The sequence below is a fragment of the Catharus ustulatus genome, chromosome 8, assembly GCF_009819885.2.
Source record: "Catharus ustulatus isolate bCatUst1 chromosome 8, bCatUst1.pri.v2, whole genome shotgun sequence".
In the NCBI taxonomy this organism is placed as follows: Eukaryota; Metazoa; Chordata; class Aves; order Passeriformes; family Turdidae; genus Catharus; species Catharus ustulatus.
The window spans coordinates 29,158,655-29,185,572 of NC_046228.1; the positions used below are offsets into that span (position 1 = coordinate 29,158,655).

Here is a 26,918-nt window from a genome sequence, read left to right on the forward strand (position 1 = left end):
AGTTTTAAGGAATGAGCAAAAGGAGCTACAAGCAGGAGCTGCTGATGCAGCACATGAGGAGACCAAATGGAATACCATGAAATCATAAATCAGCATGCAAAAAGTCTCAAAATGTGTGTTTCACTATGAGGTAGCTGGTTAGGAAGAACAACATGTTTTTTCTCTGACCTAAAGCTATGCTAGTAACAACCCATTCAGAGTCTCTAAGCTCCAGTTTTTGAAAGTTTTTGAAACCTTTTGTTCAGTTTTATTTAGTTTTTGCTTAGATTAAAATTTACTTGCTTAGCTACTTCCCGTATTATTCACTGAACATCTGATTAGCTAAGTAACACATAGCAGATTAGCACACAAGATTCTGTGGTGAGGTGCAGCTCTTATTTAAGTTTATTGTATATATAAGAGGGTGAACTTTATTTCTGTTGGCTTTTTATTAGCTTGGAATAGTCAGAAAAGATTTTCAAGATGTTAGGCTCCAGATCCACTGCTTTTGATGTTCAAATTCTGCACTTCACTTGTTTTCTTTCTCAGTCCTTATGTAAGAAGATTACACAAGAGAAGACTGTAATCTCCAAAATCATTTACCATATTAAACAGCAGCTACCACCAGTGGATCTTTATCAGCAGCCTGGAGCAGAAAGGATGCACGTGGCTATACATATGGAAACTGGTCATTTACAGTACTCATCAATGTGTGCTGCCAGTCATGGGCAGATGTCATCAACAGTCATTACACAGCTCTGAAAATAGAACCAAACTTGACCTGGACAGGTCCTCAAACAATTGATAAACTGCATCTGAACCATGGAAATGTGTGGAGTCTGTTCTCTCTACCAGCCTCTTGCTGCTCAGTGATCCTGCAGCCCCAGTGCTATGGCAGCGTGGGGAGGGGACACTCAGGCAGGATGCACATGGCAAGAAGATGTCTCCTGACTCCTCAGAGTTAGTTTCTCTATATGTCCCTGATCAGGGACAGGAGAGTAGCATCATAACCATGTCCTGGCTGGCATCTGGAAATGGCAAGTTTTATTTGGCCATTGTGGTTTTTCTTTGTTTTTTTTTCTTTTCCCCAAGAACCTCTGGTAAGCAAAGACAGTGAGTAGGAGAAAGCACTCAGGGGAAGAGGAGAGCAAAGTGGTTTTAAGAGGGCAGATAGTCCTGAGCAGAGCCAGAAGTTGTACTTGATGATCCTTGTGTGTCCCTTCTAGCTCAGCATTTTCTGTGACTCTGTGAGAGCACCTCTGCCCTGAGTTTACTTCTTTGTCTGTCCCAGGCACTGTGCTGTGCCCTAGGAAGGGAAGGAACAGCATTAGGATGCAGAAGGGTTCTTGTGCTTCCACCTTGCCCACTTTCCCAGACTGCATGAACTCTGCAGAGAGCTGGAGCCATGACCCTCACAAGCACTCCCTCAATTACTGTGTTGTGTGGAAGGGGACAGCCTGCCATGGACTTCACACACTTTACTAAATCTGGCTCCCTCTGCTTAGCTCCCACGACAGCATAAAGAGTACAGGGGAGAGTTCCTTCCCCCACCCTTCCCTGACCTCACCCAAGGCTTGAGAGGAACACTGGCTTCTCCTTTCCTTTGAGAAGTGCTGGCGAGCACAGGCTGTTACAGCGTGCACACAGTCCTTGGCATCAGAAGCGGTCAGCTGCTCCCATGCTCCTGTTTCCTTGCTGGCATGTGGCAGAGGGCACAGGAGAGAGGAAAGCAGTGCTACACTTCTGAAATGAGCGGTAGCAAGTGCTGTGTGCCTGCAGCTCCAGCCAGCCTGCCAGGGCTTGTCTGCTCGTTAGTTAGCAGGTAGAACATTACAAGTGACTTGCACTTAGTTGCTCTCCTGTGCCAGCCTCTCTGATCTCCAGCAGGCCTGGAAGACATGATTTAAGGCTGTAAGAAATGTGTTGCTTAGCCTTTGTGGAAGTGCACAGCCAGTGTTTGGGTGATAATGTTATCTTTGAAACACAAGAGTGCTTTGTAAAGGCTACCAATACTGCTACCTGTAATGACAACAAAAAATAATTTTTAAGATGTTTCTGCCAGAATGAGAATCTGATTGTCAGAAATAGCCACCAGCCCTCCCCCAGTGAAGTGGGAGGAACATCTCTTTGCTTCTCCTTTACAGTCTCTAGAAGGGTTTGTGCAGAGGGGTTTTTATGTTTGTCTGTGTCCCTAAACAAGGAGGACACCACAGCAAAATAATCTTTTGGTGATGGAAATGACTAAACCAAAGTTTGTTTTGAGCTATACAGCAGAACATGTTATGCTGTATCTGTGCAGGGAGTGATCTCTTCATTTAGCAGAAGTTGCAGCAACAAATTTTTCTGACTATTTGTTTTGTTTTTTGCTTTTCCAAGCATTCTTCCTTTTGATTGTTCTTGAAGTTGTGACATGAGATCAGGAAAGCTTAAGAGCTTAAGTGACTTCTTAGAGTACCATCATTTCAAGATGAATAAGCATTCCTGAAGACATCCTGTGGGAAGTGAATTGATGTAGTATTTGAATGCCCTGACTTTATAATTCGTACAAAACTCTCTCTGCAGGAGTGTGCCCAGTGCTGAAAACTTTGCCTTAGGGTTCAGCTGGATCAAGCAGTAAAAAGACTCCATCAGTAGTTGAGGGGGAGGAAGAGGGGAAAACAACTTTAAAGCAGTGAAAGAAGATACCCATGATCATTGTTGTAGCAAAGCTTTTGCTTCCACACTCTGTGGAAGCACCACATAATAGGCTGGAGAACTGACCCTGCTCTCACTGCCTGCCTTGCAGCTGCATGTGGGATTGCAACCTCAGTTTGGGAACAGCTGGCTCAAGCAAAGGCAGCTGGCTGCTCTACTCAGCTGTGTTTTGAGATGAGCTGTTTTCTGTCAAAGTCAGAGAGAGTTTGACAGTATAAGGAGTACAGACCATCACCCCTCAAAAGGGTGGAGAAATCCAAAATGAGAAAATGGGGATAAGACTTGCATATTCTCTCTAAAGCTGGTTGCATGATCTATTTCAGTCTGGGTGTATTTGTTGATAAAGAGTTTTTGCCAACAAGATACAGGAAGGAGATTTTACTTCAGGATGAATTCACCGTTTGCATAATATTTCCATTTAGACAGTGCTGTCAGGCAGTCATTTTAATGAATGATCAAAGTGACTGCTGTCTAACCCCACTGCTTGTTCCTGTTTCTTTATTGACACTCCTAGTAATTTCCAGTATTTGCCTTCTGCAGCCAAACAGCTGCACTTTGGGAATGAGCATCTTTGTCCAGACTGACCACAAGTTCATAATACTTGCTGACAGCAACTGTTCCCAAAAGGGCTGCATGGCACCATTTCAACACCACTGCACCAAAATAGAACCAAGACCCTGAGATCTTGGGTCTCCCCACCTTAGCCATCATGATCACTGCATATTTTAAAATCATTTTCTAAAAGTGTTAATTATAAAGGAAATTTTGAACTCTCTGGTGAGAGGAGTGGGGGGACCAACCTCTTCTTTGAAAGCTGGGCTTCACAATTTTTGTCCTATTTGTCACTGAGCATTCCTCATGCCTCCTAAGCATGGGAGGAAGCCCTGAAGATATTGTGGAGTACTTTTCTGTCTTCTGTCTCTGAATTATTTGCTGCCACATTTTTGTCAGACGTCACTGCTCCTGTGCTAGGAGTGGAAAGGTTTGTTTGCAATTCAGGTAAAGATCAGTTGTGCATTTTCAGTGTTGTGATATCTGTGTAATTAACTCCAGAGGGCATAAGACTTAGTGGTCAGTCTATAGGTAGCCTATGGACCTGATAGATGCTAATCTCATTAATCCTTGAATTTAGCTCAATTTATACCTCATTTGTTTCATCTAGTTTATAGTGATATATTACTCAACTTCAAGAAAGAGCAATAAAAAATTGGTAATGGAGCTTTTTTTGTTCAGACCTCAAATTGTCTGCAGAAAGTGGAGGATTTGGCATTCATTTCTATTGCACTATTAGACAAATTAAAATAGTCACTGGTTAGCAATAAAATATTTCCATTTTCAATCTCTCCTTAGGCTCACTCTGTGTCATATCTTCCTTTACTGAATAGCTTTGCTTGATACATTTTATGAATGCAATCACATATGTAGTAATACATTTTTAGAGATTTTAATATACATGAACATTTGGGTCTCCTCCAAAAACACAGGATTCAGTACTGCCTTAATACCAGGTCTAATTCATTCCTGGCAGGAACAGATTGGTTGTACACAGAAATTAAGGGGGAAGGTTGTCCTTAGTTTTTGTGAACTGTAGCTATAGCGCTGTAGGGGCATGTATAATTAAGCTGGTGCTACCTCTAAATTAATTTGATAGAGCTACGGCATTAAAATATATTTTAAAATGTAATGACTGTTTTAAAAATGCAAGAAATTAAATTGCAGTAGTCTAGCTATTGCCCACACAAAATAGTAGGGCTAGTCTAGATTGGGATTTAAAGTACAAAACTGTGTAGCTCCACCTTATACCCTTACTTCTGTTGCTATGCTCAATGTGGTATTGGAAAACTTTACTGTCACTTATGTGTACAAATTAATACTTCCACAGCATGACAGGCAATATATTATAAGATTGATAAAATACACAGAGACAACTTTCTTGTCAACTGGCAGCTACTGTACGTAGCTTGCTGAAGACAAGAGATCAGAAAATTTATGTGGTGGGTTGACCCAGGCTGGGTACCAGGTACCCACCAAAGCTGCTCTGTCACTGCCCTTCTCAGCTGGGTAAGGGAAAGAAAATGTAATGAAAGGCTTGTGGGTCAAAGTCAGGGCAGGGAAAGATCACTCAGCAATTACTGTCATGGGCAAAATGCACTCAACTAGGGGAAATTAGCTTAATATATTACCAATCAAATCAGAGTAAGATAGTGGGAAATAAAAACTAAATTTTAAAACACCTTCCTCCCACCTCTCCCTTCTTCCCCATCTTCACTCCTGATTTTTTCTGTCTTCTCCCCAACCAGTGGTATAGGGGGATGGGAAATTTGGGGTTTGTTTGGTTCGTCACACGTTTTCTCTGCTACCCCTTCCTTCTCAAGGGAGGACTGCTCACACTCTTCCCCTACCTCAGCATGGGGTCTGTCACATGGAAGACAGTCCTCCCCAGACTTATGAAATATGAGTTCTTCCCACAGGCTGCAGGGGAACCTCAGCTCCAGAGCTTGGAACATCTCCTCCCCCTCCTTTTTCACTGACCTTGGTGTGTGCTGGGTTGTTTCTCTCATATATTCTCATTCCTCTCTTCTGATTGTTCTTGCACAGTGTCTTTTCCTTCTTCTTACATCTGTTATCTAAGAGGTGCTACCAGCGATGTAGATAAGCTTGGCGGTGGCCAGCGGTGGGTCTGCCTTGGAGCTGGCTGGCATGGGCTCCATTGGACCTGGGGGAAACTTCAGCAGCTTCTCCCTGTAGCAACCAAAACTTTGCCACACAAACCAAGTAAAATTTATTTTCATTAATTAAAATCAACTGCTTCAACACAGAAAGCAATTTTTTTGCTACTTTCTACCTCATTTTCCCTCCTAATCCCGGAAATAACCTGGTGGCTGTCATGTGATCAACCCCTAAAACGTACAGTTGATGGCTTAATTGAATTTATGTGGAGATGGATTAATCAGAAGCTGGCTTTCAGATAGATGGGAGTAGGTGAGGTTAGACTGAAAATGGATAAAATTAGAACAGAGGGAATAAAGAAAAAAAATACTGATATTAAAAGAAAAATTAGATAAATAACCCAGGTAAATTTGGTTTTTAAAACTAATGAAAGATATTGGAAGAAATAGAGAAAATTAGAGAAAAAGAATTTACAAATGATGAGCATTTGATGTGAGTTCAGCAGGTCTCAGATAAGCAGTGAGTGGAAAAGTCTGAACACAGACCCATGTTCCATCACAGAGGAGCCACTGTGAGACCTCTGTCATCAGGCAACGGCTGTGCCTGGATAAATGAACACTTGTTCTGCTTTGCAGGCAGCCCTGTCCCTATCAGCGTGAGGAGATTAAGCCCTCTGAACCTTGGACAAGGAGCTGAGGAGCTTGTGTTAGCCCTGGAGAGAGAGTTTTGCCAAATTTGTTAGCTGCTCTCATTTCTCACTCCAGAATGTACTGCAGGTTATCAAAGATGGCTCTTGCAAACACACATAGGGACAATTTAGGGGGCATTCACAAAGACTAAATTTAGCCTCAGAAGGTTTTTCTGCCCCTGTTTCCTGTAGAATCAAGAGGAAGCATTTCCTCTGGAGCAACTCTGAGTACTTACAATGAACTCCCTTTGAGACACAGATGAGGATTTTTCTACTCTCCACTGAGTGTGCAAAGATCCTAAGGCAAATAAATTCCTTAGGCGAAAGATGGCCTTTGCATTATCCTCCTGTGCAGCCTGGTTTAAGAAGCAGGAGCAGTGAATCAGTCACTAACAGATTTTAAGTCAGCTCTAGGATTTTCAAGGCTCACAGAATGCCACAACTCCTCCACTGACTTTAAAACACTGCAGGGCACTGTGTATGTACAACAACTGGAAATCTGTACGGATTGCTACACTACCAATAAATAACACACTGTAGGACTGACATATATTCAGAACACAAGTAACAGGGGTAGGACATAACTCAGAGCAGAACATGCTTTAATTAAAATGCTTGGGGATGTTGTTAAAGAAAAAGTGCTACAGACAAATGCTCATTTTATTGTTTATTTCTTTACTCTATCTAATCTGCATGTATATGGATGCTAAGTGGACATGCATTCCTACCAGAGCAAACCCATGGAAAACACAGCTCTTCATTGCTGTTTGTAATGTGGAAATGTTTCCTGTGAAATTCTGTGACATTTTAATTGTGGGTCACATATTGCATTGGATCTGTGTAGCAAGGTTTTGGTAGCAGAGATGGTACAGGGATGGCTAAAGGGGTGGCTTAAGGGAGCAGCTGCTGGAAGCTTCTCCCATGTCCAACAGAGCTAAAGTCAGCTGACTCCAAGACAGACCCACCACTGGCCAAGGCCAAGCCAATCAGAAATTGCAGTAATGTGTCTGTGATAACATATTTAAGAAGGGAAAAAAAAAAAGGTATTGTGCAGAAGTAGTTGCAGCCAGGGAAGGGAGGACTGAGAATATGTGAAAGAAACACTCTGCAGACACCAAGGTCAGTGCAGAAGGAGGGGCAGGAGGTGCTCCAGGTACCAGAGTGGATTCCCCTGCAGCCCGTGGTGCAGACCATGGCAAGGCAGATTGTCCCCCATCAGCCCATGAAAATCCAGAAGGGAGCAGAGACCTGCCTGCAGCCAATGAAGGAGATCTGTGCCGGAGCAGTGGGATGCCCTAAAGACCACTGTGAATCTGTGGCAAGCCCATGCTGGAGCAGGTTCCTGGGAGGGACTTGCAGACCTGTGGAGAGAGGAGCCCACGCTGGAGCAGGTTTGTTGGTAGGGATTGTGTCCCCATGGAGGACCCATGCTGAAGCAGGCTGTTCCTGAGGGCTGTACCATGTGGGAAAGGACCCACTCTGGAGCAGTTCATGGAGAACTGCAGCCCGTGGGAAGGACTCATGCTGGAGAAGTCTGTTGAGGACAGTCTCCTGTGACAGGGACCCCATGCTGGAGCAAGGGAGGGACTCTTCTCCCTGAGCAACAGCAGAAACAATCTGGGATGAACTGCCCATAACCCCCATTCCTGATCTCCCTGCACCATTGGTTGGGGAGGAGGTACAGCCCAAAAAGGAGGGTGGGGTGGGGGAAGGTGTTTTTGAGATTCGTTTTACTTCTCCTTGTCTTACTCTGATTTTGGTTGGTAGTAAATTCAATTGACTTCTCTAAGTCAATTCCATTTTGCCCATGACAGTCACTGCTGAGTGATGTCTCCCTGCCCTTATATCAACCCACAAATTTTTCTGTGTATTTTTTCTCCCCTGTCCAGCTGAGGAAGGCATGACAAAGCAGCTTTGGTGGGCACCTGGCATCCAGTCTGGGTCAATGCAAAAACATAAATATAATCACAGATCTGAAAAACAGAGCTTGTAGTAAGTGACTGAGTCAAATGAGAGAAATTTAACATTAGTCTCACTACTCATCCAGTCTCTGAGCTAAGGAGTGTCTTGGTGTTCCTACTCTCACTGATTTAACACAATCTTCCTGGTGTTTCCTTAGCAGTTAATTGACTGTGTTCATGGTAGCAGTGGGGGATGACGTAATGCTGTCTTTTCTGTGTTGCTACATCACCTCAGTCACAGCAGATCGTGATGGTACAAAAGCAGTGACATCGGCCTAGATCCTGTCTGTGCTTGTGCAAAATGCTTAAAGCTCTGCAGTTATAAGAACATGAGATCAGTAGATGACACTGAGGAACTAATCACTTAGACTTTCTTCATTAACTTTATTAATGAACTGTACATTCTTCTTGGCTGAAAAGTTTTGGTTATCCAGTGAAAGGGTGTAGTATTATGAGGAAAATCTCATTTGCAGGATCAGTTAAGAGAGTTTCAGAAAAGGCTTTGTGGAAAGGGGAAGAGCAGTACAGGGAATGTGAGGGGATACTGCAATGAAAAGCCAACAGAAACGTGTCTTTTTCCAATGAAAATGGGAAACACCAAAGAGAGAATGGGTCACTGTAGGCTACTTAAACAAGTGAAATTAAAATATGAACTTTGCTAGAAACAGAAAACTGAAGGGTCACCAAAAAAGGGTTTTATATTCCAAGTTTAGCATACAGGAGAGAAAGGGGGACAGCATGAGGATACACTGAAACAGCTGCCAAGAGGTTAAAAATAATACGAAAAAACTGTGTACAGTAATTTCACGAATACAAGCCGCACCAATTTGACCAAAATTTTGGTGGAAACCCGGAAGTGCGGCTAATATTCCGGGGCGGCTAATCTATTAACAAAATTCTAAAAGCTGCCAACACGGAAGTGAGAGCCCGCGGCAGCCCCAAGCCAAGCTGGAGCCCGGCCGGCCCCGGCAGAGGTGGGAAAGCCTGGCAGAGGCGGGGCCAGCAGTGTGGGGGCGGGCGGCAGAGCCTGAGCCAGCAGGGCGGGGCAGGGAGGGCGGCAGAGCCTGAGCCAGCATGGCGGGGGAGCCCGGGAGAACTGGGGCTAGCAGTGCAGGGGAGCATGGCAGAAGCAGGAAGGCCGGCGGGTGGGGCTGCCTGGCAGCGGGGGAAGCCCAGCATAATCGGGGCCAGCAGCGTGGGGGAGCCCGGCGGTGCGGGGGCCTGCAGTGCCGGCCAGGGCGAGGAAACGCGGCGGCGGTGCAGACGGGAGGGGGCGGCCGGCGAGCCTGGTGGCGGCGTCGGCAGCCCTGCCGGCGGGGCGAGCGGAAAGCGCCGCTCGCGAAGCGCCGCCGCTCGCGAGCGCAGCGCCGCCGCGGCGACCGAGCGCAGCGCCGCCGCCGCTCGCGAGCGAAGCGCCGCCGCCGCTCGCGGAAGCGCCGCGGCGAGCGAAGCGCCGCCGCGGCGAGCGAGCGAAGCGCCGCCGCGGCGAGCGAGCGCAGCGCCGCCGCGGCGACCGAGCGCAGCGCCGCCGCGGCGACCGAGCGCAGCGCCGCCGCCGCTCGCGAGCGAAGCGCCGCCGCCGCTCGCGGAAGCGCCGCGGCGAGCGAAGCGCCGCCGCGGCGACCGAGCGCAGCGCCGCCGCCGCTCGCGAGCGAAGCGCCGCCGCCGCTCGCGAGCGAAGCGCCGCCGCCGCTCGCGAGCGAAGCGCCGCCGCGGCGACCGAGCGCAGCGCCGCCGCCGCTCGCGGAAGCGCCGCCGCGAGCGAAGCGCCGCCGCGGCGACCGAGCGCAGCGCCGCCGCGGCGACCGAGCGCAGCGCCGCCGCCGCTCGCGAGCGAAGCGCCGCCGCCGCTCGCGAGCGAAGCGCCGCCGCCGCTCGCGAGCGAAGCGCCGCCGCGGCGACCGAGCGCAGCGCCGCCGCCGCGAGCGAAGCGCCGCCGCGAGCGAAGCGCCGCCGCGGCGACCGAGCGCAGCGCCGCCGCCGCTCGCGAGCGAAGCGCCGCCGCCGCTCGCGGAAGCGCCGCCGCCGCTCGCGAGCGAAACGCCGCCGCCGCGAGCGAGCGAAGCGCCGCCGCCGCGAGCGAGCGAAGCGCCGCCGCCGCGAGCGAGCGCAGCGCCGCCGCGGCGACCGAGCGCAGCGCCGCCGCGGCGACCGAGCGCAGCGCCGCCGCCGCTCGCGAGCGAAGCGCCGCCGCCGCTCGCGAGCGAAGCGCCGCCGCCGCTCGCGAGCGAAGCGCCGCCGCGGCGACCGAGCGCAGCGCCGCCGCCGCGAGCGAAGCGCCGCCGCGAGCGAAGCGCCGCCGCGGCGACCGAGCGCAGCGCCGCCGCCGCTCGCGAGCGAAGCGCCGCCGCCGCTCGCGGAAGCGCCGCCGCCGCTCGCGAGCGAAACGCCGCCGCCGCGAGCGAGCGAAGCGCCGCCGCCGCGAGCGAGCGAAGCGCCGCCGCCGCGAGCGAGCGCAGCGCCGCCGCGGCGACCGAGCGCAGCGCCGCCGCGGCGACCGAGCGCAGCGCCGCCGCCGCTCGCGAGCGAAGCGCCGCCGCCGCTCGCGAGCGAAGCGCCGCCGCCGCTCGCGAGCGAAGCGCCGCCGCGGCGACCGAGCGCAGCGCCGCCGCCGCGAGCGAAGCGCCGCCGCGAGCGAAGCGCCGCCGCGGCGACCGAGCGCAGCGCCGCCGCCGCTCGCGAGCGAAGCGCCGCCGCCGCTCGCGGAAGCGCCGCCGCCGCTCGCGAGCGAAACGCCGCCGCCGCGAGCGAGCGAAGCGCCGCCGCCGCGAGCGAGCGAAGCGCCGCCGCGGCGAGCGAGCGCAGCGCCGCCGCGGCGACCGAGCGCAGCGCCGCCGCGGCGACCGAGCGCAGCGCCGCCGCCGCTCGCGAGCGAAGCGCCGCCGCCGCTCGCGGAAGCGCCGCGGCGAGCGAAGCGCCGCCGCGGCGACCGAGCGCAGCGCCGCCGCCGCTCGCGAGCGAAGCGCCGCCGCCGCTCGCGAGCGAAGCGCCGCCGCCGCTCGCGAGCGAAGCGCCGCCGCGGCGACCGAGCGCAGCGCCGCCGCCGCTCGCGGAAGCGCCGCCGCGAGCGAAGCGCCGCCGCGGCGACCGAGCGCAGCGCCGCCGCGGCGACCGAGCGCAGCGCCGCCGCCGCTCGCGAGCGAAGCGCCGCCGCCGCTCGCGAGCGAAGCGCCGCCGCCGCTCGCGAGCGAAGCGCCGCCGCCGCTCGCGAGCGAAGCGCCGCCGCGGCGACCGAGCGCAGCGCCGCCGCCGCGAGCGAAGCGCCGCCGCGAGCGAAGCGCCGCCGCGGCGACCGAGCGCAGCGCCGCCGCCGCTCGCGAGCGAAGCGCCGCCGCCGCTCGCGGAAGCGCCGCCGCCGCTCGCGAGCGAAACGCCGCCGCCGCGAGCGAGCGAAGCGCCGCCGCCGCGAGCGAGCGAAGCGCCGCCGCCGCGAGCGAGCGCAGCGCCGCCGCCGCGAGCGAAAGCGCCGCGGGGCGGGCGCGGCGCTCGCGAGGCGCGGCGCAGGGCGAGCGAAAGCGGCAGCGGGGCGAGCGAAAGCGGCAGCGGGGCGGTGCTGACGGGAGAGGGGGGCCAGCGAGCCCGGCGGCGGCGGCAGCAGCACCAGCCGGCCAGCCCCGCCGAGCCGTGGCGCTGAGCTGGGCCACCCGGCCCCGTCGGCAACCATGAGCGGGCCGAGCCTTCCTGGCCCCGCCCCGAGCCAGTAAAGCCCGCTATGCCGCGATCCTGTTACTAATTGGCCAATTTGTGAAAGCTGCGCACGGATTCTCGCGACGAACGAAAGTGCGGCTAATATTCGGGGTGCGGCTTATCTATTGACAAAGACAGCAACATTGTCGAGGCACCGGGGGTGCGGCTTATAATCCGTGCGGCTTGTATTCGTGAAACTACTGTAATAAGTCTTGAAGGCACAATAACACAAAATTACTTGACCAAGAAAATATTAATTGTAATTAATTTGTAATAAGGAGATAAATTTTGAGACCAGTTCTTATTCTCCCTAAGACTAATTGGACTTTTGCCATGAAGTTTATTGGGAAGGAGTTTAAATAATGACTTGCTTAAGAAATCATTGATGTAATTATGAACTGCTGGGAAAATGTAACTAAGAAATACATAATGAAATGTCATCACTTGAATAAATACATCTGAGGTGTCCCTTCAGATATTTAAAGGACTGATGGAACAGCTAGTTGTTAAAAAACCCCACAGAGAATTGAGGAAGTATCAGGAGACTAATAAAGTGTCATCATGCCAGAAGACTTTAAAAACTGAATTAAGAGTAACTATGGAAACTATTGTCTTTTGGGCATGGCTCCAAATTGAAACAAAAACTATAAATAGTGAAGCTGAAGGGGGAAACATTTATATGGAGGTGAATAGTGTAACGAGACCCTGACAGGGCACAGGTGTACTGCAGTGCACCAGGCCAGGCCAATTAGAATATTTATCCTTCCACATCTTTTATGATGAAGCCAGAAGATTAGCAGAGGACAGAATAACATCAAGACTTAACACAGGCATTTGATGCCGTGCCACATAATATCTTAAGGAAATTACTGAAACAAGTCAGCTGGGGCTAAAATTCACTTAAAGGTATCAAAGCTGGCCACTGAACTGTAGACAGAAACTAAATCTGAATAGCAGTCAGCATTGTCAAGGATAAGCAGACAAAAGTATCCTTTAAAGGTCAAAATATGGTCCAATATCTGCAGGATAAGGCACTAATTATATGTGAAAGTGGTTACAAAAGTTGGAAGACTGATTAACAGCACAAAGGAGAGAGGTTCAGATTGTTCTCTGAGGTTATTCTGGATCTCATAAAGGGAAGCTAAACTTAAAATGAAGTTAATAAGTGATAACACTAAGCATTAAACAGTACTTTGTGCCCATTGGGGAACAAATAAATTTTTTTAATTACAAATACTATTTTTTCATATGAAAGAATTTTTCTTTCTTAGAAACTTATTTAGACTGTGTAAAGTTGATCAGAAAACTGAAATTTAGAAAGCAGCACTTCAATAACATTAATAAAATCATCATTTTCCTGTTATGTTTCTTGGTCTGAAAGGAATATTCCCTTTTAATTATGTTGCTTAGATTAGGTTGAGATTTGCACACCCAGCCAGTACCATCAGAGGGCTCCATACTCTGAAGTTTTCCTTATGAACGAGGATGGTGTGGCAGTGGTGGGTAGCAAGGAATGAGGGGTGGCTAGCAGGGCATTTCTGTGATTGTCCTGGATCAGACAAAGGACTTACCCAGGATAGTACAGCTCCTTTAGCAGTGGCTGAAAATGGGTATTGACAGAAGATGGAACGCATGACAAGCACATGAAACAGTCTGCAGTAACTCTTTCCTGGACTATTGGTTTTTAGCTTAGGGCTCAGTCACTCTCACCTCGGTCACTTGTGGTTTTAGTAACTCTAAACGATTTCTTTTGTATGAACTTTTCCAGCCTTCCCTTGAATGAACAAAAATTTCTAGCACTTGCACTGTTCTTTAATCTTACAACTGTAACATCCATTGGAGGAAGTACAACCTCCTTTTGTTTGCTCTGAAGCTGTTGCTATTACCTGCAGTTGACACCCTCTAATTCCTGTATTGGGAGACTCGGCAGAGCCAAACTCTGGCAACCCCGTTTGTGCCTCTTGTGCTTCAGTGAATTTTTATGTTATATGGTTGTCTTGGTCGTCTTTTTCACTTGATGATTGTCTTTTTATCTGAGTTGTAGACTAGTTTTGCCTACACTGAAGCCATTTTTCCAGATTCATGAGTAGGTTCCCTGGCACCAGAAGTCACAAGATTGCCTCAGAATTGTATCTTTGATGTTTTAAAGTATGCTTTGTGGCCTTGCAAAAGAAGCCTGAATGCATAAACTGAACGCAATTGCTGAAATGAAGCCCTCTGAGCAGGGAAGGAGAGATGTTTTGAGATGTATGAGCTACTGCATGCTCCTCACTGGAGAGTTCCCAGGAGCTGTGGAGCTTGCCAGCATCTCAAACACCACCAAAGCAGAAAACTGCAGGCAGTAACATTTCCAGGAGAGCTGGAGCCTCACTGATGGACTTGGTGTCAGGGTGCCTGGCCATGGGTGTTACCTTTGCAGAAAGAGGGAGAGACACTCACTCTAGAGCTGCACTGCCTTGGACTTTCTAAATTATAAAAGGGGGACCTCTGCCATCATCTTCATTGTCTGAGCACTTGAGGAAGCTCTTGCTTCATTATCTGAGGAAAATAAAGAGGTTCCTGGTTAGATACTGTACCTAGTACCTGAATTGTCATACATCAATGTCTGTCTCAGCAAAGGCTGCAGCATTGCATGGCACATTAACTCCACGGAGTCATGCCTTCCACTTAGGGTCTTATGTTTGGGGTGGGTTTTTTGTCTATCTGTCACCAGTCTGTGGATTTAACTTCAATTCTGTGGCATTTCAATAATATTTTGTAAACAATCTTTTTCAAGTGTGGGCCTTTGCACGCTTGAAATAGTTGGCATGTCCATTAAAAAGAGAGAATGACTGCAAAATTGCAAAGAATTTATTTCCCTGAAACTTCAGGGATTAGTTGCAAAGTTTAGTTGGTGCACCTTTGAGGACTGACCCTCAATACTGATTTTCATCCTTCTTTTTAGCTGTCCTTTAATATTTTGCTTTTCTCCTCAAAAGTGACATATTAATAGGAGGGAAAAAATCTGAAAATGCTGTCTTTAATTCCTTCCTGTTTCCTTTTTCCTGAGAACCATGTCTGCAGTCTATTTGCCTTCTGCTTGCACAGTTCACTGGGCAATAACACAAGTCATTTTTTATTCCCAAGTGGGAAGGAAGAGTCTTGCTGAGGTCTGAGAAAGGGGATTTCTTTATATTCTTTTTCCTTTTATAATCTTTTGCAGATAAAAACCTGCTACAATGAAATACAAAAGAGTTTTCCAATAGTGAGAATGGGGTTGCACAGCTCTGTGCTGTGTTCTGCTGCTAATGCACAGCAGTTTTCCCAAAACAGGGTGCAACACAGGCAGGGTTGAACTTTGTAATTGTGAGGGAAGGGTGTTGTTTGTGGGGAGGAAAGGAATACGCAGGAATCCCTTTTCCCTTTGCTTTATGGCATGAATGAGGTTGTGCCTTTTAGGAAAGAAGCAGCTCACCTCTCCAGCTTGCTGGCAGCCTCTCTGCCTTTCTGCTGTAGAGTGGTAGCTCTGCAGCAAGATCTTGCTGACCTACCTGGGGGACTGTGAATGCCAGGCTGAGGGAGGAGACCTGAGGTTATTGAATCTCACCAGGCAAGAGCTGTGTGTCACAGCTCACGTTTCCTTGTGTGTGCATCACACAGAAAATGCTACTTTTCTCTCCTTGTGTGAGGTTACTGTAATAACAGAGACGTTGTTGAGATACAGAAATTGGTAAGATTCTGTTTATCTAAATGTTGAAAGTCTGAGAGGTTGCTGTTGTAATAAATTTTTTGCAAGCTTTTGCAGTTCTAAACACATGACCCTCTGCTGTCTCTAATGTTGTGCTGCCATTGGCAGACTTTCCATTACATAATGTTGACCCATATTTGTGATATGTGACATTTTTTGCTAAACACTGTCAGGGATAATCTGTCACAGAATAAACTTTCTGATTATATGCTGAGACTCTGTCATTCTTTATCACAAACATAACTTGTGCCTCAGACAATGATATTCCTTGTTAAGACAAGCAGAGTATAGTCCTCTCAGGTGAGAAAAACGCCATGAGAGCATTGTGTGCCCTGAGACTGAAACACCTAGGACTAAATTCATTGCCAAGTGATTGCATGGAATCACATCTGGGAGTAATTTGAGCTTTAAAAAAATGTTGATCCCTTGCCCAGGTGATGGGAGTAGTGATAGGCAGAAGGAAGCATGTAGTCTGAAGTGTGACTCTGCAAAATACTGTCTCAGGCAGGTCTAGCTTTAGAAAAGCGGAGCTATGGAAAAGGTTTCTCTGCTCTACACTTACACTGAAGTCAGCTGGTATTTAGAGAGTTAATCAGTCTTTTCTTAAAAAAAAAAAATTGTAATGGTGTAGGGAAAGAAAGAGATATATCTTAGACAGGGGTTATTGCTACAAGGTAGCTGAGAAATGAGAGGCCTTTGAGGAATGGAACACACCCCGAAAGCTGTCTGCTTCCAAAGAGCTATGCAGAATCCATCCGTTCTTAAAAACCTGATTTCAGTTGCATAGAATAAGAAGTAGAGGAGAGAAAGGTGTATAAAATAGAGGCAGAGAGAATAAATTGGGAATTCTCTCAGTATTCAAGAACAGTGTCTGTTTCAAATAGACTTTATATAATGTTATAGCAAAGAAGTAATAAGATGGTGTGAGCTGCTGAAGTGCCTGCCACATTCTGGAAGGGAATGAATGTGGAACATAAGAGAGACTAAATACACCATCTTCAGAGAAGGAAATTTTCCAGCCTTACATAGGAGATGCCTGTGTGCTAAGAACAGTTGCAATATCAAGGAGAAAGGTTTTGCTCCAGTCCAGGGAATTAATGCTTGTCAGAGACAAAATTAAAACCTGATGAATGCAGTCTCACCCACTTTAATTTCTTCCCTTTCTGATTCTATATTTGTCCTCATTCTGTCTGTGCATTCATTCATATATTCCTCTCCCTTCCCACCTCCCCACTGACTCACACTCTCTCGTCCTGTTACTTCCTTTTCATTTTCTCTTCCTTTAGGTTCCCTTCCCACTCATTCAATTTCTCCTCTGCCCGACCCCTCTGCACACATTTTCCATCATGATTAAAAACACCAGAGAAATAAAGAGCAGAAAAAAAATATGAACAAGAAGGAGTGTGTGAGGTGTGTGTGTGTAAAGAGTACAGAGGCCCAGAAGGGTGCTCAGCATTGCTCCTTCTCCCCTGGATTTTCAGAGATTAGTGTCCCTGGAAACCATTGTATAGAATGGAAGGATCCCAAAGTCCAGTGTTAGTGGAATGACAGACATCCAGCTGTGCATGGGGTTTGCTACTGTGCCAGATCAGTGAGGACTGGGAAGTCACTGGCTGGTCTTGGGGTAAATGGGAGCTTTAGGGACTCTCTGAACTTGCAGTCGTGCAATGCTGACCAAGAAATATCACAGCCTCAGTCTTGGTGGGAACCTACATGCAATGAACTGTTTCTCAATGCAACCACTGTTGATGTCTCATGATCAATGGCTAAATGGTGTCAATTTTGATTTGGTGAAGCAGCAGAGTGGTGCCAGGAATGCTTGTTGTAATGTGTGGTAGGAAATGGACTTAAACCACTTTGTCTGGAAACTGGTGATCCCATTCCAGCACGGTGAGCTTGATCCCAAAGTCAGACTGAGATCTGGGGAAAGCAGTGCACTCCTGCAGCCCCTAAGGCCTAGGGGCTGCACCATTGTCCAGCCTGCAGGCCTGTGGTGGGGAGGGAGCTGAGCTGTCACACCTGGTGATGGCACGATGCTACACAAGTTTAATTTATTATCCTATTACTCTTTAAATTTTCTCCTTTCCTGGCCCCGTTCTTGTTCCTGAAGCTGGGAACTCATAAATAAGTACTTTTCAAAAAAGCTTGATAGGAATAGCAATGCTACCATGTGGATTATTTCTCCTTCCCACAAAAAAGGGCAGGTGGGAAGTGTGCAGGACAGATAGCCACAAATGGCTCATTCCCACACCCTCTCTTGCAATCAATAACTTTCTGACAGCTTTTCTAGATTTATCAATCTAAAACCGGCTAATATTTCTTTCTGCAAATTCTTTCATAATCGCAGGATCAGAGTGGACGGCAGAGCCCTTGCAGTCGGGTGTGATTGCACCCAGCGGTCATGGTGGGCTGTGCGCTTAGGGAAGGGGCAGTCGCTAACGGTGACTTGGGGTCGGTTCTGCCTTGGTCGGCTCTGTAGCGTTATGGAGTAACCTCCAAACAAGCCACGCCGCGGTGGGCAGCTGTGCTCGAGGCAGACCGGCTGGAACCCGGACCGGCCGCTGGCAGAGCCTGCCTCGGACAGGTTGGACTCCCCAGGAGCTTCCCGTGGAGGTGCGGCCGCAGTTACATAAGAAGCGGAGGGGGAAGGGACGGCTCCGAACGGCGGCCGCGGCCCCTTTAAACGCGGATCCCGGGGCGCGCCGGGCGCCCGCCTCGCCGCTGCCCCCTCCCTGGCTCGCTGCGGTGACAAATCCGCTCCTCGCCCGCCTCCTCCGCCGAGCGCTCGCAGCCGAGCCGGGCGGCGCCGGGAAGCGCTGCCGCGCGGCTCTGCACCGGAGCCGGCCAGCCCCAGCCCCCGGCCAAGCCACTGCAGGCAGCGGTGAGGGGCGCGATGGAGGCTCCGCGCCTGGCGCACACCATGGGCAGCCCCACGAGCCCCTGCGAGGAGGTGATCAAGAACCTCAGCCTGGAGGCGATTCAGCTCTGCGATAGGGACGGTAAGCCCGGGCTCGGCGCGGCTAATCCCTGCAGACGTAAAATGCTGCTGCCCTCATGAATGCTAATGCAAATTAATCCGCGCGTCGTATGGTCCTTTGTTATCCCCCATGAATTTGTAGGTGCAAGTGTTCCCCACCCCTCCCGCCGCTGCCGCCACCCTCCTGCCATTGAGAACAAAAGAAGAGAAGGTTGCACCTTGCTGGAGGGAAGGGAGGGAAAACCGCCGCTCCCTAAAGCGTGCCTGGCGTTGCGGTGCGATTACCCCGGGCAAGCCTGATGCACAACCCTGCCCCTGCCAGGAATGGACGCTGGGGCTTGTTCTGGGAGAGGCAGCCACGAGAGCCAGAGCCGAGCTGCGGAGAGTCCGGAGCTAGGGATGGGGTAGTGGCCCTGGTGGGGTCTTGTTGCCCACGGTCTCCAAAGTCCTTTGTATTACAGGGCAATCCCCGTGCTTCAGATAGACGGGCGGATGTGCCGGCTGGCGTGGGCAAGCGGCCAGACTTGTTGCCGGTCCCTCGTGAGAGCCGTGAGGCGGCGAGCGGGCCGAGCCCGGGGCTCGCAAGATGGGGCGCGGGGGGGACGGAACGGGCGGCGGTTCAGCACCGCGGACAGCTCCCGCACCGCCGCGGGGACCGCAGTGCCCCGGGGACGGCGGCTGGCAGTCCGTCCGCCCGGCTGCTCCCCGGCACGCAGGTGAAGTTTGGTTTCAGAGTAGCAGGTGCGGGTGTTAAAGGTTGGCTGTGTTGAAGCAAGCACATAAATGTCAGGTGGTGACGAGGGACAGCCAAAACAAGTGTACGTGCTCGAAGCGACGCTGGCGGCTGACTAGGGGAGAAGAGACATGTCGTTTGTACACAACTGTGACTGACAAAACTAAACAGACTCGCTGGCTGTCAAACAATGAACCAATATTTTTTCGTAGAGTGGCATATAATTTGTTCCCATATACCAGCTAATTTCTATCTTGTCATTTCACATCGAATTATTAAAAATAACTGTTCATGTTTGGATCCAAAATGTGCTTTGGGTGTGGAATTCATGTTACCTAGTAAATGTAGCAAGGAATGGGAATACTGTGTCAGTGATTGGTACAGTTGAATTAACGAAACTATTTCCTTGTCGTGAGTGTATTTTTGGCGCATAACTGTTAAAGCTGATGGCTATAGAGGGAGTCAGACCAGTTTTCTCGGTTATTTTTTACGAATTGGGATTAAATACTTCACTTTTTTTGACCTAGGCAGACTGTAACATTTAAAAATATAAAATTTTTGTAAGCTCTTTATTTTTCTTGTAATATCTTTTTTTAAATGGTAAGACACTGAAAATTCTCAGTTATTATTTTCATCAGTCTCAGTTCTTTATCAGTATTATTTTTTATAGCAACATTAGAAATTCTTTGATTTTTTTTCTTTTAATGTTGGGATTGAGATACATGTACTTTCATCCATTCATGCTTTACTCACTGCCACAGGAAACTGAACTATGTTTATAGTAGTGGAGATTACACTGGTTGTTGTTGTTGTTTGTTTTTTTTGTTAAACCACTTCTTGACATATATTCCATATATAATTAATAGTAGGTATGATTAAAATAGATAAATTACACAATCTTTCATATCTGTGTACCCTAAGTAATTGTAGTGAAGTAGTCCGTGTTAATCATGACAGACTCTATTTGGATCAAGATACAACAGTGAAGGACTGCTTGATTCCTATGGATTAATGCCATACTGACAAGCAAATGGAAAAATGTAGTATTTTTCATTTCAGTTCCCTTCTGATTAGACTTCACTGGAAAACAACAACTTTCCTGTCAATGTGGCTTTTCAAACTAACCTTCACCAAGCAAGCTGCCATCATCCAGGGCCGTTTCTTCCTCAATACGTGGCTGAATTTCCAAAGCAGGTGCCTATATTGGGGATGGCAGAGAGACAGCTCAGCGCCTCAGTTGGCACAGGGCTGCTCTTCAGCACACTCTGGTATTTCCTACAGGTGGCACTTATGCATCAAAAAGCTTGTTTTGATGGAAACAGAAAGCCAGGAAGCAAAGGTTAAGGCATGTATCTTTGAGATAAGCATACAAATGTACATGGCATACATTTGGATCTCTGAGTGTGTACATGGGTACATTTGTATTATAAATACTTGCAATTTATTTCAGGGAATCTTTGTTGAAAAGGGTGATATTCTAAAGGTGATTGGCATCACTGATGTTCTACAAAGTCTTGTGATAAATAGCAATGTATTACACATAATAAGTTATAAATATACTAGATTTTCATATTCTAAAAATGCCCTTGGTCTTTAAGCTGTAGTAACTGTAAAGACAGCCAGTGAAATAATAACATTATACATCTAACTATGACAAATTCTGCAATACACTTAGTTGGAATTGCAAGCACTGCTGCAGTAAAAACATAAGCAGTAATGGAAAATTTATGTAGATAGCAAAATATTTTTCTTGTTTTCTAAGATGAGGGGATTAATATTGAGAGGTTTTGTATTCAGCAAACTGGGTTATACTTTCTATGAAGGTATATACAGGAGCCACAAATCTAGAAATTGGAGTAAGCAATTAATAATATTATGACAGTTCATCTATTTTTTGATTTTTTTTCTGTGTTTCTTTCAGTGTTGTTTTTGCAGGCATTGTCATCTCTCTTAATGAACCAAAGCAATTTAAAAACTTACAAATGGTAAATAAGAGATAATAAATGCATGCACTTTGAAAAAAATTTTTAGATAAAAACTCCTGATAAAATTTGGTTCAAAGTGAATGTAACATTATAAAGCCAGTTATGAGCTGTTGCTTTCAAAGGCATCCTGCATTATTTGCTCTTATTCTTATATATGGGTCTAATAGCACAACTCAGTCAGATGAGCAGTTTAAGGCATAGTTCCTCAGAAATCTCTTGAACTCACTCCATGTATAGGAAGAAGTGTAGCATTTGTTATTTTTCTTTGCCATATTTGAACATTGTAGCCATACTTCTGTAAGCTTAGGCCAGGAACGAATGTTTAATCAGTGCTGAACGTTCTGGTGACCTTTTAATAAAATTTGTATTAGCCTTACCTGGGGATTAAACCTTGAGTAGATGAATGGATGTCTTTTGTGTCATGAGCACACCAATGCTGTGGAAATATAGCTGTTTTCAGAAAACCATAAGTCCTGGGAAAAAATAAGCTTTTCACAGACTTCGTAGAACATTCTTGGATGTTAACAGCTGGATTGCCCGAAGCTCCTCTGCAGCTGTGCCGTGCTCCCCCTACAGATGATGCAGTGTGGCTGTGGGTCCCGCCAGCCGAGAACGGTGATGCCGTCATCCCCCCACCCTGCCCTTCGTTGGCACAGACAGAGAGAAAGCAGAAGGCACCTCTCGAAACGACACCTGTCAAAATACAGAAAGGAGAAGAGCAGAGAAGCAAACCTTCAAAGAGGATGCTGGAACTTGGGGCACATAGATGAGGGAGTCAGGCAAGAAAACAGGCCCCGGAGGTGCTCACAGACTAGAGGCAGTGACTGCTCAAGGGAGGAAGAACAGGAAAGACTTGCAAGGTGGTGATTAGATTAAATGGGACTTGGACAAAATAACCCTGAAAGAGAATGGGAAGAGAAGATAAAGGAGCAAATAAGGCCATCTAAGTTCAGGCAGTATGATCAAGGAAGTAAAGCTGTGAGAAAAAAAAGTGAGGGCATGTTCACCCAGATTATATTAATTTGAAGAATGAGGAAGTAGAAGATGAGGGTCACTGGGCAGTTTGGACCACAGAGCTCAGGAGTAAATGAATGGAACTAGGACTTGCTAAGTGGAGAGACTGGGACTGAAAGGACAGCCTTGGGCATGAAGGACATTTCAAGTGTGACTGGGGAAGAAGGAAGGGGGACAGGAGTAAGTTCAAGGAACAGGGCAGAAGAGGACATGCTTTGGTGTGACTGCAGAGAAAGGTCAATGTGTATCAGTGCATCTTCCAAATGACATCTTCCAAAGCCACACACAACCCCAGGATGACAAATCCTCCTTCATTTGCCAGCAGAGAAGGGTACCATGAGTACCTAGGGTCAAGGAGAGAGCAATAGAGGCTGCTGCTAACTTCTGTGAGAGTAGGACTTTTAAAAAAAGGCTTTGAAGAGAACATCAACCACATTAAGTAACTTTCCTGTGCCTCAGTTTTCCATGTGAAAAATAGAAGCATATTGCTGCCTCCCCTCACAGCAATGTTTTCAAAATAAACTAATGAATGTTTGTTAATCAGACAGACGCTGTAGTAGCCTGGAAAACCCATGAGGTGCATGGAAAAACCCATGATGAAATTCATAATTTTGTCTTCAGAGAAGAATATGAATAATGTGTAGCAAATGAGTCCTGGGACTACATGCTGAACAAAAGCAAATAGCTGTTACAAGAAAAATAGTTCATTATGTGAGCACTATTCATTATGTATGCTGAATGAATCAGAATTTATGTGGAAAAATTAGTACGTAATCATGCATTTAAAGACTATATCATAATCTAAACAAAGTGTCCAATTTAAGGTTATTCAAGTATGCTTCATTCTGGTATTTTCTAACCATTGGTGGCTAGAACTATTCAGTGTCACTTACATGCTTTTAAACTTTTTTTCTGCCTTCATATATCTGAAGATAGTATTTAGGCATCAGGCTCAGAGCTGGAACTGGTGTCTTGGCCAGTTTCAATCAATTTCATCACCTTCCAAACACTTGGCACCATCACAACTGTTTAGTCTACCAGGCTTGTATAAAAACATTACATCATATAAGCTAAGATGTCATTTCTGGTTTATGTAAACAGCTTGCATCTTTGGCTTTTCATGTTATTTGAGCATGTCTCATATTTTCTAATTTATTTCAGGAGTTTATTATTATGCTGGATTTATTGGAGGATTCAGAAATATTTTTCTGGAGTTCATTAATTAGGATTTTCATTGCCAAATTGTGTACACATTCACCTTTCAAACAGAAGGGATAAAGTGGTATCATCCAGTCTTTGGATGCAATCTTGAAATCCCTTTTTTGGCATTATGGAGCAGTATCACTGCTGTTTCTGAGATGTCATCATGTATGTCTGAGAGGTGAGAAAAAATCAAATATCTAGGTAGACTCCCACATGAGGGACAACTGAGAGATCCAAATTTCACAGTAATTCTGAAATTCACAGTGTCCTGAATCTTTCTTGCTGAACAGTTGTTAGATTTGTTTGTTGTCTTTTTTTAAATTATGACACTTCTGAGCACAGTTCATATTTTCTGTACCCAGGATAATAGAGAAGTGCTTGTATTTGTGATATTTTAATAGGACACAAAATTCAGAGTTATGCTTATTGTTGGTTTGTTCCTCTCCCTGGCTGCAAATTTGGCAATTTAGATTCACTGTCTTTAAATGCAAACCATATAACTTTTCTAGGGTTTGAGTGGTGGAATGACCAACGAAGAAATATATTTCTTCCATAAAATTATGTCTCATTTTATGGCTGAATTTTAACATTGTGATTTTTTTTTTCTTTCTGACAAATGATAATGCTGCTTCAGGTAGGAGTTAAAATCTAGTGCATCACTTCAAAAGCTCTCTTGCTGCAAAGAAAAATACTAATTACTGTTTTAGCTTTACATTCTTACCAGAGACTAAGATTTCCCATATTCCTTATTGTTAGAACAGAAAAATACTTAATGGAGCTGAGCAACAACTTCATGAATGATCTTTAGAGTTGTGGAGGAGAAGAAAACTAATGATTTGCCTATGTCTTGCACTTCAGCAAGTATTTCATCCTGTCTTGGTTATATCATAAGTAATGATGTCACTAAGTAGTGAGGCTTTGCTGCAAACTGGCTATTCAATATTCTGGTATCGCTTCATGTGGTCATCCAAAATTCTTCCTCTATATTAATGAATTTTTAGAGTTATTTTCCTCTCTTCTTCCTTCTCATCTTCTTTTAGAGCTTTATGCTGCCCAGATCTGCATAATTGATTGTGAGCTATTTTGTCTGGCAATGACCAAGTTATATATTATTAGCTGTTTATATTTTTCCTGCCAGTCTATTTCTGCCCCTTTTCATTCAATTATTCTTTACTATAACTCTGTGAGATGCTTTAAAGGCTACTGAAATGCTTGATGTGTAATTATGTTAGATTCACCTACCGAATCACTGTTCTTTCCCAGTTCTGATATTGCTGGGTTGAAACTCAAACATACAATATAGATTTTGTAGTTAATTTCTAGTCAATTTTATACTTAAAGCATTTTAATCATCATTGTCTCCTGTGTATGTTCATTCTTCTTTGTGTTTGTTTCAGATTAGAGATCCCAGATGCATTCTTTTATTTACTCTGTAACAGAATCCATCTCCTTCCTGCATAGACTTCTAAGCCATCTTGTGCTTGCAGCTCTTTCTGTTTAATGTAGTCTGCAGTACAAAACTGTGATCTCTCTTTAGACCATTCACAAAGACACAAAGCCTGGAACCAGCCACAGGCTCTGTGGTAGCCCAGGGGATACATGAGCTCCTTACTTGTTTTTCCCTATGTCAGTCTCACCACTGCCAGCCCTGGTTCAGCCCTGCAGATCAGTAGTTCTCAGTGAGTACAATGGCAGAAGGAATCATTTAGGGAAGAGAAATTCTAACTCCTCCAGCATCTAAGAAGCAGTCCCCTAGAAGAAGAAGCCAAGCCCACCCCTCATTTAAAATTTCATATATCTTCTGCAAATCTCAAAGACTAAGCTGTTTTTATTGAGGAAGAGTTAAGCCATTACTATCTCATTCGTCTCTTTCATCTTAAACTAGTTTTTTCTATTCTACTAGCAATTTTCTTCTCAACCTACCAATTTGGTGGCTCTACCACCTCTTGTAAGAAGTGTTCTGAGCTCATGTTTCCAAATTCACGATTTACCCTGCCATTCTGCCGATACGATCTAGGTCAGAGTACACCCAGGAGGTCAATTCAGTCTTTCCAACAGCTTTCCAGTGAGGTTCCTGGTCCCCAGGCCATAGCTTCTAGAACAGGTGAGTATCCCTTCTGTCATGTAAAGTGGGTTGAGGAGAGACTCTATCATATTCTTATTTAGATTTCTCTAGTATTTCATCGTTGGTTTTTGAATGGGTTCCAGTCAGGCATTGTTGTGTTCTGTTGTCTCCTGACAACAAAACAAAGCCTTGCTGAAGTTTGTCTTTCTGACGAAGAAGGCTCTGCTCCAGGATCAGTTTGTGTGATTTCCTCACCAGGGTTTGTTACACAGTGGAGCATTCTTTATTTGACCTTGAAATATTTTCCTTTAGCAGAGAAGATACTTGGTTAGAATTAATTGTAGCATTTGTAACTGAATCAGTTTTCACAGTGGTGTTTGTAGTTGAGTCATTAGTCAGTTTTGTTTTATTGTTCTCAGAGTGTTCTTGTTTTATTTCTGCTTGAATGAACAAGGTGTTTTGCATGGATGTTTCCAAAAGCAATGATTAGCTGTACTGTTTTCATAACCTAACAAGTGTTTCTCTGAGTCTTGACAGGTGTAGCTGCTGCCAAGAATGGGAAGCCTTAAACTAGTTTGGTGTTGCTCTTTCATTCCTGCAGAGTGACAGAAAGTATTATCAGGGCTGCAATCTTTAGTTCCAAGTGTGGAGTGGAGCCTGGAGTTTATTTCTTCGTTATTGGAGAAAGTCATTCCCAGCTGGCAGCTCTAGGAGAAGCACAGTTGAATTAATTGCCATATTAAGCTTTGTAAATCCAAGTACTCTTGTTATTAGAATTCTTTGGTTTGCAATGATCAGAAGCATCCCATAAATTTCTTTCCTGAGCTGTTCCATTGGCTTCACTAGGACTTTGTGTAAAAACCAATTTACTTTCATAATGTGGCATGATTAAGATCTTACAAGCGCTGTATTTTCCTAGTCTTTGGGGGGTGTGTTCTATCTTATTTCATACAGATAGGTGTCTCATTTGGAGTTTTTCTCTGTAAGTTGCAGTTTGTCTGGATTTAATCTTTTTTGTAAGATAGATTTATATATTTGTTGATATATTTAACCTATATTTATAATCTGCATTTAACTTTTGGATAGAAATAACATTTTTTAAAGATTATTCGGAGTGGTTTTTTACAGTTCACTTCTATGTGTACTCATAGTTGAAAACATTTGGACATCAAAATAAGCAGGATAAAAAGATGTTAAATGGCTCTTTCAGTCTTGGCCAGCTGTAAGTTCTCGTGCACAAATATCTGTGCAGTGACTCATGCTGTATTGTTGCTCTTATTAATGCAACTTGTGTAAAGGGAAATTATGTGTGAGTTTATATAAAGGAAGGGATAAAATTAAAAACAGAATGTGTAGCAGATTGTATTTTTTAATGCTCCTTCCATGTGATGACATAAGGTAAATACTATGCACTTACACTTTCATGATGAACTTTATACTGGTAACTTAATATAAATGTTGATTAGTAAGCATGTGACTTTGAGAGCGCTAATGTTTCTGATGAACTTCTAGCCTTCACACTTTCAGTGTAATTC

At 46.4% G+C, this 26,918-nt stretch overlaps 1 protein-coding gene across 2 annotated transcripts in view; it reads left to right on the plus strand.

Annotated features, from left to right (window-relative positions):
* PHYHIPL (phytanoyl-CoA 2-hydroxylase interacting protein like) overlaps positions 1-26,918 on the plus strand; it is a 57,139-nt gene that overhangs the window by 8,214 nt on the left and 22,007 nt on the right. The window contains exon 1 of one of the 2 annotated variants that reach the window (XM_033066549.2): positions 18,141-18,405. The exons of the other annotated variant lie outside the window; for it this stretch is intronic. Within the exon in view, the coding sequence (XP_032922440.1) occupies positions 18,300-18,405 (106 nt within the window). The 5' untranslated portion in view covers positions 18,141-18,299. Of the gene's footprint in view, positions 1-18,140; positions 18,406-26,918 lie in introns of those variants that run through there. 2 annotated transcript variants of the gene reach the window in all.